The sequence below is a fragment of the Etheostoma cragini genome, chromosome 17, assembly GCF_013103735.1.
Source record: "Etheostoma cragini isolate CJK2018 chromosome 17, CSU_Ecrag_1.0, whole genome shotgun sequence".
Lineage (NCBI taxonomy): Eukaryota > Metazoa > Chordata > Actinopteri > Perciformes > Percidae > Etheostoma > Etheostoma cragini.
In genome coordinates, this window is record NC_048423.1 from 15,709,664 (window position 1) to 15,728,581 (window position 18,918).

General features: G+C 40.3%; 1 protein-coding gene across 6 annotated transcripts in view; it reads right to left on the reverse strand.

Annotated features, from left to right (window-relative positions):
* The window catches only part of macrod2 (mono-ADP ribosylhydrolase 2), a 415,852-nt gene that overhangs the window by 19,612 nt on the left and 377,322 nt on the right, over nucleotides 1-18,918 (reverse strand). The window contains exons 9-15 of one of the 6 annotated variants that reach the window (XM_034897522.1): nucleotides 17,106-17,184; nucleotides 10,926-10,964; nucleotides 9,191-9,241; nucleotides 4,128-4,166; nucleotides 3,675-3,722; nucleotides 2,165-2,302; nucleotides 1,454-1,522 (exon numbers count right to left, since the gene is read on the reverse strand). In XM_034897522.1, the coding sequence (XP_034753413.1) occupies nucleotides 1,454-1,522; nucleotides 2,165-2,302; nucleotides 3,675-3,722; nucleotides 4,128-4,166; nucleotides 9,191-9,241; nucleotides 10,926-10,964; nucleotides 17,106-17,184 (463 nt within the window). Of the gene's footprint in view, nucleotides 1-1,453; nucleotides 1,523-2,164; nucleotides 2,303-3,674; nucleotides 3,723-4,127; nucleotides 4,167-9,190; nucleotides 9,248-10,925; nucleotides 10,965-17,105; nucleotides 17,185-18,918 lie in introns of all 6 variants that reach the window. The other 5 variants (XM_034897521.1, XM_034897520.1, XM_034897525.1 and 2 more) reach the window with 5 other exon arrangements.

Consider the following 18,918-nt stretch of genomic DNA (forward strand, 5'->3'; position numbering starts at 1 on the left):
AGTAGGTATCAAGAATGACTCCTGTCCAATGTGTTGCTTAGTATGGGGAACTTGTTGATGTCTGTTTAGTAATTCATATTTAATGCTTTATTTTCTTTCCAGAAGCCATATTTGAGCACACACACATTACATGTAGATTCCTTTAAATGTCGAGGGGACGATTAAAAAAGAGAAACTGCTGCTCAGTCAGAAACTTATTAACCTTGAGTCCCAGTCTCTATCACAATCATCAGATATGTGATGTTTTAGGCCTATTGGCAGACATCCATTTAAATTATAGGCAATGGCCTATAAAGAGCCTTTTTCTCAGCTTGCAGTAGTAACATTTGTAATATTCATAAAAAATTGTAATTTATGAGGCTACTACTTTTACTTTGATACTTTAAGTAAACTTCCAAGCCTGTACTTTGTTACTTTTACTTGAGTAAATAAGTTAAATCAGTACTTCTACTTTTACCAGAGTATTTTTTTTAACACAACAAGTATCTTTACTTGAGTACTGCTACTTGAGTACGGGAAGTGAGTACTTTTTCCATCTTTGATAACGTTACTGTTGATCATCTGTCCATCATCGTATAAGGCCCGCCCTGACAGTTTGATTGGTCCCAACAACTCTGGTTCAAGCATAGTTGCTCCACAACGGATCAAGTCCAGACCCAACTTCCTGACCTCAAATGTTGTGGGCGGTGCTAAGTTTGGCTGGTATACAGGCTAGGGCACTTTAGTTTTAAAGAAATGTTACTCAAACAGGAGAAAATAATGTATTTGTTGGACAAATATTAAAATTTTATATTTGTTTTCAGCCGTTGATCAAGACACATTTGATTACAATCCTACAAAAGCTGGTTAGTGTATGTGGCATTGACTCTAACTAAACTACAGCGCTCATGTTCAATAAGGAACAGGCCACCCAGTGCAATGGTTTGACTCATTGATGTGTTATTAATAGTAAACAATGGAGGTGTATGGCACAGAGGAATAAGCTGTATAAGGCTTTGGATTTACACACAACACTGTTAAAGTGATTTGTTCACCATAAACAAATATTGAACACTGGCTGCTATTCTGCCCAGAAAAGAGCAATGCTTATCCCACACAGCCATGATAGTTAGTGTTCATTTCTTTATCTGCTGTGATTGTCTGTCTTCAGCACCGCCATCATGGCTTCCAGAGATGTGTTATACATTCTGAGGCCCCCGGCAATTCCTAGAACGTCACGTACAAAGTGATTTTATGTGAGTGAAGTAGATCTCAGATAGGCTGAGATTGATTCCAGGGGAAAACTAGTTTGACGAACAGCAGACAACAAAAACCCAAAATAATTCAATAAACAAGTACACAAATACACCAGACTGGACGAAACAAATCACATTGATAGTAAGTCAGTCAGTCAGACTCTCAATCAGGTCAAATCAAATCATATCAAATCAAATCCAAGCAAATCCGATCTTACCTTCCATCTCCACAGTGGTCTTTGCTGTGTTGTCATCTTCTGCCTTTGCAGCAGGCTGCTCTCCCTCTGCTGAAAAAAGGAAGCAAAGCTGTGATGTGGGTCACACTACATATTTTCACGACATCAGGGTCTTTGCAGACAGGCGATAGTATCTACGTATCTGCAAAAGAGAAGCTTGACCTGCCACGTCTTCAACAAAATCCGCTTGGTTTATACAGTATGTGTTTGTGTTGGTATGGTTAGTGTGAATACGTGCTTGGGACTGTGACTGTCCAGTAATAGAATATTGTACGTCCAATCTGTAATATTGCACAAAATCTGAGCCAATACATTCTGACTTGGTTCTCCTCATTCTCTGTGGATGAATTTGCATAGATTCAACCACTGACTGTAAGAAATAATAAACCCCTATTGTGCATATGTAGCGTTCCATCTCTTTACCTTATAATTTCAGACAACCAAAATGTAAACATTTATATTTCCATTTTGTTATGCTGTCATTATGTCAGCCGTTGGGGTTTCATGCATTCAACTGACTTATTCATATGTGTCTGCAGCAGTGCCCTGTGGATATTTTGCTGCATGCAGTGATAACATACAATCTATCTATCTATCTAACTATCAGGAAATCAGACCATTCCCTGAACTTACTTCAATTTTATTATGATTATTTGCGACTGACAACCTGTGTATGAACCCTGAAGAACACACCTTTCTCTTTATTTTCCTCTTTCTCGTTGTCAATGCCTTTGTTGTTCTCGTCATTGTCAATTCCTACATCTTCCTCATGGTTTTCTTTGTCATCTTTATCCTTTTCTTGATTCGGGTCCTCGTTTCCGGAATTTTCATCTGGAGGCACACACATTGAAATATGAAATGAAGTACATTTTCAAGAATTATTTAAGGCATATGGAATCAAAGCTTTCAAATTAAATCCTGTAACACATGGCACAAAACAAGCCAATACGTCATGATTGCTGGCAGAAATCTCTTGTTTTACACCAACAGGTTGCTGTTTTCCAGTTTGAAAGACACAAGGGGTTGACAGGAAAGAAAGCAAAACTCAGAAACTACAAACAACCTTTAAGATTTTTTTGTTTGTTGTTATGTATATTTTAGGCTGTACATGCTAGTCAGTCCTTGTGCTGAAAGATGTATCGTCTTAGCAGATAAAGAAAAAAATGTGAGTGCAAAAAGAATAACACAAAGAAAAATGTAAAAGAGGAGTGTACTAATGGTAAATAAACGTGTTAATAAAGGTCTGTGTGCAAAGGATATATTTTATGAAGAAAGCAACCAAGACCACATCATTAAGTAACATATTGATCTGTGATCTCTGGTTTTCATCCGCAATACACACACACACACACACACACACACACACACACACACACACACACACACACACACACACACACACACACACACACACACACACACACACACACACACACACACACACACACACACACACACGAGAATGATGCAACTGCTGTATTTTTGTCTGAATTTCTCTGCAGGTATTGTTTTTAACTATATATCTAGCTCCTACCTCTCTGTTTGTGTCTCACGAGAAAGTAATTACATGTCTCAAGTTATGGATAGCATCCCAGGGCTGCATTTGATATAACTCATAGAATATCTACAAAATTCATGTTCAGAGAGGCTCTATCTGTCAAATCTTTGTCAATGGGATTTGAATAAAACAAAAACAGAACTGAGACAAGGCGCTGCGCTTTGCCAGTAAGCAAATGTAGAATCTTAATTATGCACAAGCAACACAGAGGATATTTCGAGAGAGACACATGGTTCTCGCTCTAAGTTAATGGTTGTCTCTCTGTAACACACACACACACACACACACACGCACACACGCACGCACGCACGCACGCACGACACACATACACAAAAATTCACTTAAGGCTCTTATTATCAGCACAACAAAACACAACCGAGTCTCAGGGGTCTGTTTGTATAGTAGTTATTTCTTTGTTGCTTACAAGACTGATCAGGTTAGATCTTTAATCAAACTTTAAACTTAAGTAAAAACCAGAGCAATGAGCTGCACGTCGGTCAGCTCGTAAAATTCCCATAATAAGAGTCAGATCAACGTGCGCTACTTCCCACTCAGTGAGTGATGTGTAGTGTAGTTGCAATAATCGACAGTAATAGAAAATCACACCCTGTCCGTGCTGGAGCTTTAGATGTAACTGAACTGTACCTAGGTTTTGACTCGCCATCTCAACATCTTTATTTCCCGCGGCAGCATCTAGAAAGAGTGGAAAACATTTGAGTTCAGTGTTAGTGCCTGGAGTTGAGTTGACTCGACTTTGGACATCACCTCAAACTGTCTTTTCATTCCATCTCTTTGTGTAGCATTGTCTTTGTACTGCAGTATGAGAGCAATGGAACCACAAAGACATGCATAAATTAAGTGACAAAAAAGAAGGGAAAAGAATGTCACTTCTAAAACCATACATAATTGAAGGATTTCTTTGTTTCAACCTACTATGATAATAGGATTTTATTTTGCATTGGAGTGGTGGCAAAGAGAATGGAAAGACTGAATTGGAACGAATAGAAAATTCAATTTTTTATGACAAATGACATCAAGAAGCACTGGTAGAGCCGAGGGGCTCAGAACATGTGTTAATGGTCCGTAGAACTACATTACCATCATCACCCTCTTCTTTATCACCTATTTCCGCTTTACCTGAAAAGGGAGGGAAAGGAATCATCAGCCAAACACAAGCATCCATGGGAATAATGCCAGCCATTCAAATTTGAAAAACAAAACTACCAGTCATATTAATGATTGCGAATAGTTCATCTCTAGGCAAAGGATTCATCTTGTGAGAGTGGCATCACATTTTAAAACGGTTAGGCCTACCTCCTTCCTAGCTCCAGTTTCTCTAGCCTCACTCTGACACTGTTTTTTTTTTTACATAGAAGGTTAATAATAGACTTTTCTGTCCATGGTCTAGGTTGGTGGTAAGGAAAACTACTACTGCACTCGCTAATAACTGCTTATTTTGTTAAATAAAATAGGTATGTTGTTAGCTTTGCAAGTCTTTGAAATAGCTGTCTTTGGAATTCAGTTGTTATAGGCTTATAAAGGTATTATTGTTATAACAAAAAGGGTCTCAAATGTGTATCAAGTGGTACTTATCAAACCAGACTAAGAGTACAGCCATGCTCTGTCAGGCTGTAATAAGGCACAGCAGTGGTTTGTGCTAAATGCTAATGTTAGCATACAACACGCATACAGTGATAATGCTAACACGTTGACGTTAATGGAGAACATTATAACGCTTACCATGTTAACCATCTTAGTTTAGTGTGATAGCATGCTAGCTTTAGCTACTTTGCATTGAACACTGTGTGTGCCTGACCTGTACCAGAAACCTGATCTGTTCTACGCATGGTTAGTCTTTGCCTTTCAACAGTTAGGATCAGGATAGACCATTGGGCAGGGGATAGGACTTGAACTGATCGGGTTTTAGGTACAAATCGGATTCTGACAAACACAAAGTACAGGTCAGGCTCATGGGAATGTCACTAATTGTGCAGATGTTTGGTCATTAAAAAATATAATTGGTATTGGCCAAATCAAAAAAACTAAAGAACAGTATCACTATGATAGTAAAGTGTTGTATAGTGAATAGTAGTACTATAGTCTCCCTATGATACTATAAAACACTCTACAGAAAAGTATCATGTTTCATCAGATCCATGAAACAACTCTATTGGAGGGCAGGTTTTCTAAACATATTAATATAGACACAAATATAGACATCATTCAACCTCCAATTTTAATGACAGGATCTTCCCAACTAGAGCTACCTACCCAGTGTCCAACACCATGGCAAAATGTGTCCAATGTGTGCACAAAAGGCAGATTTCAGTAGTGACCTAAAACACTACTCCATGCATCATATCTCTTACCCCCACTCTGTTCAGCCCTTTCTCCCACATGCACGCACACGCGCATGCACTGACACACACACACACACACACACACACACACACACACACACACACACACACACACACACACAAAAGTGACATTTGGGACAAATTGAGTAAATGAAAGCCATGACACCAATAAGGGAACATGCTCTACAATGGCTATTGTGCATCTTCTATAATTGCTTTTTTAACAAGCTGTAGAGAGAAACCATTTTTTCATATCTATGCAATTTTGTCCTGCACTCAGAACAATAAAAATGCCAGCATCTATTAAATGGGGAAAAGGCCAGTTGTACCAGTACTGCATGCTTTACTCAAGTGCCTCTGTCCATCATGCAGAATGCTGGTGACACGCAGTAGATGGCAATCCTTTCTGTTAACCATAACTGGCATTTTGAGATGGAGCCACAGACAGGGGACTGAAAAGAATACTTGATTGGGAAAAGCAGGTTGAGACAAAATCCTCACTGGACATGAGGTCACCCTAAAACCTTTCTTTGGCGTTTAAAATGTATGCATGGCTGTTGTATCCATCTAAAGTGATCCCAAACCACAATATATCAGATACAACAAAAGGCTGAATGTAATTTCCTGCCCATTATTTGATCATTTGTATTGGGCTTTTTAAATGGAACAGTTTTCAATTTGTGATAAATGATGCTAAGGGACAGATTGTGGATAAACACACATATACACACACACAAACGAGACAACAAAAGCTTCTATGTAGGGCAGATGTGATTTATAATGGCTCCAAGTTAAGTTCAATTAGAACACTGTCTCTCACAAAGAATAAAACCCAGCACCTCCACCACGCCGCTCACTCATTTGCTCCAATCAGCAGGTGGCAGCATTGTCACATCTTTCCTTCCAAACACTCAATGTTCTCATTGGGAGTTCGAGGTCTAACATACTTCACATGGAAAGACTCCAGCCAAAGTCCAGACCTCAAGACTTTTAGTGTCAATACTCCATGAATTCCCCTTTCAGAAATAAAGTGACTAAAAGGCAATTGTAGGCACTCGCCTGCACTCATGTTGAATGAGTGACAGCGCTGTAGTATTTTCTTGGATGAAATGTTAGTCTCACACACTTGAATGATTTATTTATGTCAACATCAGGTTCAGAGGTACAGTATCACAAGTACATAAACTATTTATTTAGTTGCTGATATGCAACCGTCCCAGTGTGTCCTACTTGCATGACCAGTGAGTAAACATCAACCACAGACGATATTTCCAAGGAAGTAAAAGCAGTGTGTCATATATTTACGAATGAATAGAAATGTGAACAAGTTAACTTGTGCGGGCACGCGCACACACACACTATCTCTTCCCCCCAGCCCTGACTCTGTTTGCTTCCATTAAAGCCAATTGGAGCAAAGGACAAAAAATATATATAAAAAAAAGGGGGATCTTGAAAAATTCATGCGACATGTAAAGGAAAAAAAAGCTCCAAGATGACCAACAGCTATCATTCAAAGACCTTTTGCAGGCGTGTGTGTGTTTGTGTGGCAAGCAAAGTGCGAGTGTGTTTGTGAGCTATGCTTGACAGGGTGCCACGGTGTAGGAGATGGCATCCCATGGAGAGGCTAACTGTCTGTCCACACATAGCGTTATTAATCTGTGAGTCTATCCGCGCTCCATGCCATTCCTCCCCATCTCCCCCTCTTATCCTCGGGTCTTTCCCAGAAAGCTCAAGCATGCCAGGCAAACAGACCTAGCCAGGCATTGATTTCTGGCTCAATGTTCACATTTTACTGTGCCCTGTGACATCCACTAATCTCACTAATACCATTCTGATATTAAATAATAGACAGCGCGAGGCTGCTTGCCAACTCAGGTGTGTTCTAAAGACGCTACACTCCGCCCTGGACCTCTGTGCCAGCATTCGCCTCTGTGTCTCTCCCACCCTTTCTTTCTCTTTTTCTTTCTACAGCTCACAGCATCTGCATGCTGTGTGCCTATGTTTCATGTGGATTACATCACAACACAGCTCATCACAAAAACATACACACAAAGTTAATCTGTGACCCTTTCTTTTTGCAAATACACTTCGGGGTGTTATTTGTAGTTGACAAGGGATTGCGTGTAGGCCTCTTTTGAAGAAGAGTTGAAATACTGTTTCGCAAATTTGAACAACTCCCACGTTGTGTTGGTCCTAAAGTAAATATAATTAGGACTTCATTTATAAAGCACTTTAAATTTGAAGTCTCATGAAAGTAGAAAATTCATTAGAGATTTGAGACATAAATTGCTTAGAAAATAAGAACAAAACGATAAAAGCATTGAAAGAGTAAATCAACATTTAGAGAATAGAATAACATAAAAAAATAAATCCAAACTCAAATTACACTGTAACAGTATGTGGACAGCTCAAAGTTGCAAATGTTGTGTGTGGGGCAGAGCAGCCCTATTCTTGCCTTCAGTCCACCAACCACTGTATTTATCATTGAACAACAGTGGATAAAGCCTTAATGCTTTCTCTTCATCAGTGCCGTGGCTAAATAACTCTCATGTCTGAACCATAGACTGAGAAGAGTGAATCCCCTGAGGAGTGCGATGGGTGTGATGGATCACACTGAGACATATTGACAGATACACTCCACCAACCATGCTGCAGTGTAATTTATTCTAAAAAAGTGCTCCACATGTCGACTACACCAAATTGGTGACCTGCTTTGCAGGTTGAATAGACAAGATGGTAAAATATATGTTGTTTTTGTTCAAACATACTGAGGTGTATGAGACCCAAGCATCTGATCATGTTCGTCTCACATAGCTGACAGACGGTTTTTGCAACTTGTATTTCCTCTGCTCCGTGCAATCTTGACATCTGAGTGTTTCGATGATTAATCCTTCCTATGTGCTACATCGAACCAGACCTAACCTTTACAGTGCAGGCAGTACAGAATCATTTCATTCCTTTCTTGTGAGAGAGGTTGTCTCAAGGACTGAGTGTTCCCATGCTAGAAAGCTGTGCCAAGGCCTTTTGTGAATGGATTAGTTACTATTAAGCTGCCGGGCCTGATAAATTAGGATTTATAAAGATTATTACAAAATACTTATGCCCTCCTAATGCTGATGATTGAATTTGTGAATCATATTGAATTACTGCTTTGGATTAGGGAAAGGTATGTTGAATAGGCAGGGAGAAATGACTTATTGGGCTTTGTTTCCTAACACAGAATGTATTGACGCCCTATCCAGTCCAACCAATAACGATCAGCTGAGGCCCGTTTCCCTAAAGAAAACAACCATGACTGCTATCTTCAAAACTTCCCTGCAACCTTAAGGCTTGAAGACAAATGGATGGTGTACGATTTTAATTGCCTACTAACACCCTCCAGTGTAGGAATCTAATTATCTTTGGTCCATCGTATCGGAGAAGCCTATAACTGTTTCAATATTACACATCCAAAGGGGCTGAAACTGCAGAATAGCCAGATAATGGCTTCTTAAACAAGTTTGCCTTTAAGAAAACATTCTTTTAAAAAAGACCAAGCTTCATCTTGTATTCATTTCCCCAAAGAGGAACTTGGCACCGGAGAGTGAGCAACAGACCAAGAACACACTGCATTGCTTCATACACACCAAACAAATTATTATGTAAACACATATCAACGTACAATGTTTCCCCTACCAGTCATGTTATTTGAAACTCAAAACTTGCAGTAAACAATTATAAAATTAGATTACAAAACACAGGGTTATGATGGAATTAATCACAAACACACACACACACACACACACACACACACACACTTACCTCTACTGTCTTCACTCTCTTCCTTGGTTGTGGATTGCGTGGATGTGTTATCTGTAAAAAAACAGAAATAAATGGTGATATACAAAGGGGGGAGTGACACATCTTTATCCCCCCCCCCAACACCATCAGGATGCAAAGGCCGTGACATCTTGTCAATTGGAACTGTTAGATAAAAGATGGTGTAAACAAAAGACTTTTGGCAAACCCCACTCATCGTAGCAGTGATTATTCTAACTTGGCCATCCTGCCATGGCTGACCACGCTACAAGAGCCTATGGGACCACTCAATGGCTCTTACACTGTTTTGTTTTAAACCTGCCTGACAAAAACAAAATGACTCCTGTGGGAGAGAAAGGAAAGAATGTGAGGCTTTGAGACCAACTCCAGAGCGCAGTCTGAGATAAAAGCACCATTCCAGGAGAGACTGGCAGTCATTGGAACCTTTGAGTAAGCTCCAGACTTCACTGATTCAAACTCCGGCTGATGGAGCAGAATAAAAGGCCAGTCTGTGGCACTGGCGAAGAGGCCCATCAAACAAGGCCAAACTGGACCGGGGCTGGCATGATAATACAACAGAGCTAGGAATTATAAGGGGTTATTGCAGTTGGCTTGATTTGGTCTGGTGCTATGTTATTATAGAGTATGCAGTGTAAAATAGTCGCTCAGGCCCTTAACCATAGTACAAACTCTCAAATGCAGGTCCTTCTAGCCTTTATGAGTTAGCCATTACGTGCACTTTGTTTCATTCTGTAATATCACATTTTACGTTGCACTAATAAAAAAGCCCTTTTATCTTCACCCAAAATGAAATCTCATTGAAAACACAGATGCGTGTAATTGGCAAATCATGGGGGTAAATTTCAGAGAAAAAAACATTTTGATGGCACCCTGGGTTCTACATCTACAGTGATCTGAAGACTTCCTTCTACAGACAGTAAAACTAACATTTCTCTCTGCTTAGTTGGTTGCACATGCACAATGACGTGTTCGAGGGACACAGCAGTAATAGCTGGCAAGCCCATGCTTTGAATCCCCATCGTACTCGTAAAGAAAGCTTGCCAACGGGGGCTTTCTAAGACGTACTGTACCTTGGAGAAAACTGCTAGAGGTAGGACATTTTATAAAACATTTTATAAAAATGAAATATTTTTGTCTACCAAGGAGAAAAATATGGAACTGCTGCTAAACTTTTTTATTCCTGCTATTCGAACAATATAGACACTTCCACGAGGCTTTCTCTTTGAGCCATTGCGTATTCAGGACATCAGTGCACAGACAAATGTCAATAGTTTATCCCGATAAGCAGTATCTGGGAGTTTCAGGCCGTGTGCCAAGATGGTGCAGTGATAAAAGCATTATGCACTGACAGTTGTGTTTGTGCCAGCGCCTGGTAAATTCTGCGGAGCAATGTTGCTCTTCTGTTTTTTTTTGTCACTCGCTTTTGGTGGTCTAAAGGTATTGTGCCTGTAAGCCGGATGAAGAGAACGGTGTTGGGAATTAACTGTGGATATAAGCTCTTGTAATGTAGTGTACCTGACATGAAGTATTTTTAACGGCGATGAATCGGGCCTGGGATCCAACTCGTCACCAAATGAATAAACATTCAATTTCATCTACTGCATAAAACCTAGCAAATCACTGTCACCAGTTCAAGCTACGCCACTCACTCAGCCTCTGTGTGCTTTAATGGAAGTGTTAAGGTAAAAAGGCAACCATGAAATATTCTGTCACTCACCTTCCTTCAGCTGCTCCTCTGCAACCTCTGTGTCATTGTCTGGCAGGGAGGAAAAGACAGCATGTCAAACCATGCTATTTCATAATGTACGATACAGTGAGTCATCACAACGTCTCCTTGATTATAATGTTTGAGCACAGTATTTTAATGCCATACTCTGTCAGCTTAGATCAGTCAAACTATGAAACTTAAACCTGCAGTGTTTTCTCAATATGTGATTGCAATATGATTTTTCTTTTGGTACTAAAAGCAAAACCACATCCCATTCACGTGTTCAAAAGCTGGCTGTTCTCTTTCCCCTCATTCCATACCAGCTGCCATGCTCCGAAATCTTACCAACAACTCTTCCCCCACCAGACAGCCTTGGATCTAGTGAGTTATTACACAAAACGACTGTATGTGGGTGTGTGTTTGTGGTGGGGGGGGGGGGGTCACATTCACGAGACATTCGTTTTCAATTAAACTAGGCTCACCATAAATTACAGAAAACCTCCCATTTCCTCAAATTACAAGTAGGGCAGGCTAGGGCGGACAACTGCGCCTTTAAAAAAAAAAAACCTTAGATTTTCTCTTCTTTTCTCTATACGTCTATTGTATGAGACAGACTAAGAGAACTAAAGGTATTTCTGGGTGGATGAGTTGAGTTGCACAGTGGGAGATGAGAAGGAGACGATGGATGCTGCAGAGGGAGGAACTGCAGAGGGAGAGACAAGGAGTGAGCAACTGTGGATGCCTGCTCACGGATCCCGGCTCCCATCCTACGACACACACACTCAGATCTCAGCATGCAACATTCTTTGACTCAAGCCACTGTATATATATTATGCGTGAGCTTGTGTGGTATTATGCCCGGTTCATAGCGTATGATGTGACTATACTATATGACTATACGTGTATGTGTGTGTGTGTGTGTGCACAAGTCTGAGCAATGATTGCACTGTGGTTAACAAGAAAAAGAAAGCGTTAGCTTTGATGAAAGGCTGTTGTCATCTGTTCTGAAGAAGTGTAACCATCAAAGCTCCCTGTGGATCCAGCGACAGACTTTTCTTTTGTATAACACTGAATAAAAGGGTACAGTGCATTAATCTAACCCTGCTTGGGGAAACAAAGGATGGCCCACTGATACAGTATAACAATAGTGCAAGAATGGAAGCATGGCGTGTACCAACTACTGCCACATGCTATAACATTATGCCACTGCTCAACACTGCTGATAGCACAGGATATGAATGTGACTGGAATAACAATATATCACACCTTTGTTTATTCCTAGGGGTAAAGACAACACAATCGCAGCTTCACACAAGGGATTCCTAGTGTACTATATGGCTTTCATGATCTTGATTGAATTAACACACACTCTTATGATATTAAACAGATGAGAGAAACTATCAGCTGTTCATAAGTTTGACATTTTGGAGAAATATGCTAATTTTCTATTTCCTGAGGGTTTGATGAGAGGATCAATGCCACTGTCATTTCTGTGTGCTAAAAATGAAACTTAGCTCACTAATTAACCTGTTATATGACCTGGTTTCTCCACTGGTTGCCTGGCAACCTGAAAGTGATGACAAAAACTCAAAAAAGTCACTGTATCTGGCCAAAAAACAGCCCAGCACATGGAACCCTGTAGAACTACAACTTGTTTTTACATGTTTTACAGATTGATGTACATATTAAGCAAACAGCTTTAATGTGTTAATTATAAGTGCTTTTTTGGGCATTTTGGCCTTCAATTGATAGGACAGACAGTAGACAGGAAACTGGGGAGAGAGAGAGGGGAATGACGCGCAGCAGAGGGTCGCAGGTCGGAATCAAACCTTGGGCCGCTCCTTTAAAACTGAGTCTTGGGACATGGGGTGCACGCTCAACCAGGTGAGCTTCCTCGGCGCCCACTTTATTATTGCTTTTCGGAATATTTTGGTTAACTTTACTTTTAAGCCAGGCTAGCTATTTTCCTCAGCTAAGACAATCGTTAAGTAGTAGAATCAATCCTCCTCACATCTCACTCTTGGAAAGACGCATCAATCTTTTCATCAAATTCTTGACAAGAAAGTGAAAGAACTATATTTCTCTTAACATTTTCACTCACTTGCTGGAATAGCTTGACATGAAACTCAGACTACTGCGAAGCGAGTTCTAAACCTCTATAGTATCAAAAAAAAGTAACCCTGTCTGTCCCAAAATCAACATGTTTACAAGCAGGTAGTAGGATGTGTATGTCTTCTTTTGTACTTTCTACACGTGTGTGATTTATGCACACACGTAAACATTTTCACATATGAAGAGCTAAACTGAACCCTCATTATCGGCCCAAGCTGACTGAGAGACTCTAAGCCACTATGCTTTTTGACAATCACACCACTAACACACCATGGTCTCCTCATTTCCCTGCCCCGAGGAATAGCCTTGTGAAAACAACACAGACTTAATTTTCACCCCACACAGGGTTCCTTTAGCCCTTCATCTCCTCTGTCCGCGTATTACGCGTGTGTGATAGAAGTGTGTGCATATCACAGGTTTACTCCTTCCAAAGCAGTGGGGGTTGAGGAGAAGCTTCTATTATGGACATGTGGGGGTAGGTGTGTGGGTTGTGGAGTTGGAAGTAAGGAAGTGTGTATTAAGAGCCTTGGAAACAAATGTCAATTGGAAAGTCAGTGAAACAGTTGAGGAGAATGCAGCAGGCCCTGCAGATCTGTGGCTTGTGTTAATATTGTCAGCACTGTGGCTGATTGAGGAGAAGAAGATATGGAGCCCAGCTGGTGGCCAGCCACCCGGATCATATTAGTGAAGGAGTGTACCCGGAATCAATTTCAACATGCTTTAACTCTCTACAACCACAGCTGCCTGACTGCTTCCATGCTCGCAAATAATACGCGGCAAAGCAAGCATGTGGTCAATCATTATCTATGAACCAATCTGAACACTTAATTGAATCATGGCATATGATTAATTGCATAACTTAAGCTCTGTCAATTACTGGTTATACTTTTGCTAAAAATACAACCGCGGTAATTCCTTGACATTTTCTGGCTGTTTTTTCTGGGTGCGTGTATTCCTTCAAATAATGCAAACATGGATATTCCTCCCAACCCGATAGCAAGATTATCATAGCACCTTAGAGATGTTTACAGTTTATGGCTTTTCAAGTAATGAATAGGTTATTATATCACTGGTTATGAGCTACGTTGTCGAGGTGCTGAATGGTACTACAGAGGCAAAAGCATTACGTATAGTTGCTTTGTGTATTAGCTTGTTTGTCTCTTTGCATATTTTTAGTATTTGTGTGTAAGAGGCCTCTCTTACACATCGTATAACTCCAAACTCAAGTACTCCTTGAGCTGGCATACATAAAAAAGACCTTTGTCTATTTGTGAAAATTCCATGATTACTCACAAAACAGCAGTTCCCCTGGCGAGTCTGTTTGAAAACTGGGCACAAACCACTGCAGTCATTTGTGCTAATGTTTCACTGTGATGTCAATGTTTGAATATTTAATACTCAACTAGGTGCAACTTCCTGTTTTAAATGTTTGTGCTTGTGCGTTGTAGCTGATGTGCCTGTGTGCAGGTGTGCATGAGTATTCTTGTGAGCACAGGCTATTTTTCAGTTTCCTCCTTCTGCAGAGATGTTACCATATTTTGGCTCCCTCATAGTGACAGCTTGTGGGAATGCACATTGTAATAAAGCAATTTCCTGTATGCAAATGTCCTGTTTACACGTTCTTGCTCCAGTCATTGTCACTTGACAGATTGCTTGAATATGTGAAACGCAGCTATACAATGAAAAATGAGACTAGTAATACTTCAATAAAAAAATCTATTGTGCTAGCTCTAGACATGCTTGAAACTAATGTCACAGGGAAGATCCTGAGTTTTACACAACCACAGACACAAATTACAGAAAGATCAAGGCCACTAATCACACAACAGCTCCAGAACGGTTAGCTGATAGAGGAGGCTGTGAAGAAACTCCTCCTTGATATAATGAGGAAGAATTATACAAAGTAGAGGGATGAGGTAATGGACTAGTGGCATCTGAACAAGGAGATGTGCAAAAGAGAGAATATGGGGTTAGGGAGCTAACCTTTGCAGTGCGTGGCGTTACGTTATTGAAAGCGAGATCATGTTGCAGACGACAGAATTGTCTTAGGCCTCTCTATGATGCAGTCAGTGTTGCGGCAAGATCTACCTGACAATCTGTCTCTAACAGTGAGGATGATGGGATGTTCAGAAAGCTTACAGGCACACCTGCAGAGCTAATTCACAGCCTCTGATTCACTACTGCCACTCTGTGCAGGCTAAATGCAAGTCTTTTCACACTACGGGGTTATGCATTCCCTACATGGTGCAATCATACCAATCAGCATTTCTTTCTTTCAAGCACACGAATCGACTACTGTTAAACTCGTCTATGTGGTGCAGCCTGGCTGGATAAAATCTATGAATACACCCCCTTACTTAAATGTCTAGTCTACAATCACAGCCCTTGTAATTACGTTATCTTTAAATCTTTCTTTTGGAACATCTTAAAATATCTGTTTTTGTAGAGAATGGTAAAAGCTTTGAACAAGCACATGAGGTGAAAGATTGGAGCAGGTGTCGGCAAGCGCGGTGTAAAAACAATCTGCCTTACTTCAGACAATGACCCTGAGTGGGAATGTCACACTTAGTTAGCCACTAGGGTTATAATGGAATTAATCTCACACACACACACACACACACACACACACACACACACACACACACACACACACACACAAACACACACACACGTCCATGATAAAGGTGGCTCTGAAAAAGTGGCTCCCCAGAGGTGAAAGGTCATGTGACAGGCGAGATACTGTGATGAGGAAGAGCGCTCAGGGTGACATCATGGCGTGGGCTGTGGTAGCCTTCTGGAACGACCCCGAACTTAATCAAAGACTGACCTCTGTTTTCCTCATTAGCAACTCATTGCATGATGGTAAACAATAGTTTTTAAAGCGTTATCCTCTAATAGTGTAGCTTTCAGAATTTGTCTGATTTCCTTTTTGTGGCTTGCACAAAGCCTGTTGTTTTGTCTCCTCTATGTTCCCAATAGTTGAGAGATTTAGGGCATTTATTCACTGACAGCACTAGTAAATGGCGAGACTGATAACTGGAGAACAACAGCTTCAGATTCTCATCTCAGAGCACTAATATGATGAGACAGGTGCTAGGTGCACGGGGCGGGCATTATAATTAAGGTCTCTCCCCAGAATGTAATCTTTCAGGGTAAGGCCTGGGTAGGGAGCGGGACAGATGACGGGAGAGCAGGGGCGAACAAAACACTCTCCATCTGGGAGCAGCGAGATGGCCTGAGAGCCGGTATTCAGTGGGGAGGAAAAAGTGAGGTAAATGGGAGGTAATGCTAGGCTGGTGAAGCCAGCCAGCCTCTTTCAGCTCCCCAGCTATTAAACCCAATCCTCCGTGGAGCCCCCATCAGAGCTAGTGACTGCTCCTGGCCCCCAAAAAAAGATGATGGCGTGAAAGGGGGAAGGGCATTGAGAGAGAGAGAGATAGAAAAGAGAGTGGGAGCAGAAGATAATGGATGTTTGTGTATTTCACAAGGACGATCAGTGGCTGCTATGCATTCCTGAATTTTGTAATTCTTGCAGGAGACGTTCACTGCCAAGGACAATTTATACAGTCAATCAAATCTGACATTAAAGTCTCATCAGAATATCAACAATTAAGCAAAATATCAGCTTGCTGGTTCGCTGACAAGAAGTTTTAGTATTCTAATCCTATTAAGGCAATCCTGACACCTGTTTTACCAACTGTCAGCATAAATTCTCACTGTTACTCTCCCAAATGGTTGTGAGGGTGCATTGACTTTGTTTTTGTTTAAAGGTGTCACCGAAGCCTGACAGGTCCTTAGACCACAGCTTCCAGGAACAACATCTCTCTTCATGCAGATGTCTTCCAGGATAAACAAGGCAGCAAAGTTGCCTTGGTCTATACACATGGTCAATTAGGCAGGTGCTGGCATCAAGTATTACACAAAACCTTCAAAGGAGGCCTTGGAAAAACACAGCATAGAAACCATTAATCTATACATGAGCTAGTTCTACACAAAACAGTAAAGGGTAACAGAGGAAATGTAATGATATGGTATAACTGATATGCAGTCCAGTCAATTGGACGTTAACACACTTACCTTGAAAAATGACAGACATATTCTTCTTGTAGATGGCAAAGTCGGTCTCAAGGAAGACACAGAAAATGACCCGTGTGATCTGGACAGGAAGAAAAAGAGAGAAGAGCAATATGTGTCATTGTTAAAACAAACATGACAGAAAATCTACCAGGGCAAGTTTAGATCTGATGGTAGTCTGCACCAGTGGGCCATATTCATAGCCATTCAGAAATCTAATTAGTTACCCTCCTAATCAAGACCACCCAAACCAGACCCTCTGAGAGAGAACATTACAGCAAATTACATCAGAATAAGCATTATTGAATGGGTGCATTGTTTGAGAAGAGCAATCAGTATCAGAAAAAGTGCAACAACATTAAAGTGTAACATTAAGATGAGATAAGATGAGCAATGGAGAATCCTTTCACCCAAATTGAAAATTACAAGAGAAAATGGCAAAGTATTTTATTCAGGACCATAAAAACAATTCCACGTTGAAATGAAAAACAACATGGAATAAGTACATTTGGTATTGAAAACTCAAACAAACAAATTCACCCTTGATGGAAAACAAAAAAGTGACTTATTTTCAACATCATAAAAAGACAATACAGACAATGGCTTCAATATATATTTTAGTTTTTGATGTTAGATTTTGAAAAACTTGAAAATGACTATTAGCCAATCATTTCTTTTTCTTACTCTAGATTTCGTGTTTTGAAGCTGTGCAGTTGTGTAACAGCAAGTCCTTGCAATGACAACTTTGGAACAGTTACGTGGCCAATACTAACAACACACGCTAATTGTAATATTGGATAGAAACTGTATACAATGACTGCTAAGACAAAGTAAAAGTCTGCTACAGTGGCAGTAGCAGTAGTGGGTGTTGAACATTGCCAGTCACACCTCTGTTTTCTCACTGCCCACTGCGATTCAAAACCTTCTAATCACTCAGGATGACCTGGCCTTCTCTATTTGCTCACAATGTTCCCAATATACCAACTGTGTACTGAATAATTTGAGCATTATTTCAAAGCTGAAACATTGGCATTATGTTTTTGTACAGATAACCAACCTTTGAACGTTACCACAAAGTTAGCTTAGTTTTGCCGTTGATGCAGCACAGCAAACGATTCCATAAAATGATGATAAAGAAACACCTTTTATTGAAAACCTATTACACCTTCATCTACAAGGAGAACGTATTAGAAAGCAGATACGTTTCTTTCTGTTTGATGAACAGAACAACAAAACTCTGAATGAGTTCACTGGCTCTTAAGACTCAAGTTTACGACCACAAATTAGTAGCTATTAATTAACCTACAGCATATTTGAGCTATTTTACTTATATTAGTTAGGTCAATAGAAATCTGACAACCGTTTTGTTTTTCACCCTTTAGGGCCAACATCATTCAAATAATCGGATTTAATATAAAAGGGATTTATTTTCCAAAAAACACAAAGGGATGTTGAAGTTGGAAGGCATCATGGTATCTGGTACATACAATTATCCAGACATACACCAAAAAATGACATGGAAATTGTGTATGCCACTTTTCACAACTCACTTTCAAAACTCTGCGTGTTATAATTCCTTCTGGTTTCTAAAAACAGATACATGCACCGACCAATGAGTCTAAAATGTGTCATTTACAAAGCTTTTGAAAGATTGCAAAGAAAGAGGTCACGTCTTTCACTTTCACCCTTAAATGGAGTCTTAGATATGCAGGCGTCAGTCACAGAGATGCATTACACACCACAACAGCAGATAATGGCTTGGCTGAATAATGGCAATTTTACACAACTATAACCATAATGGTAGCTTTCTACCCCC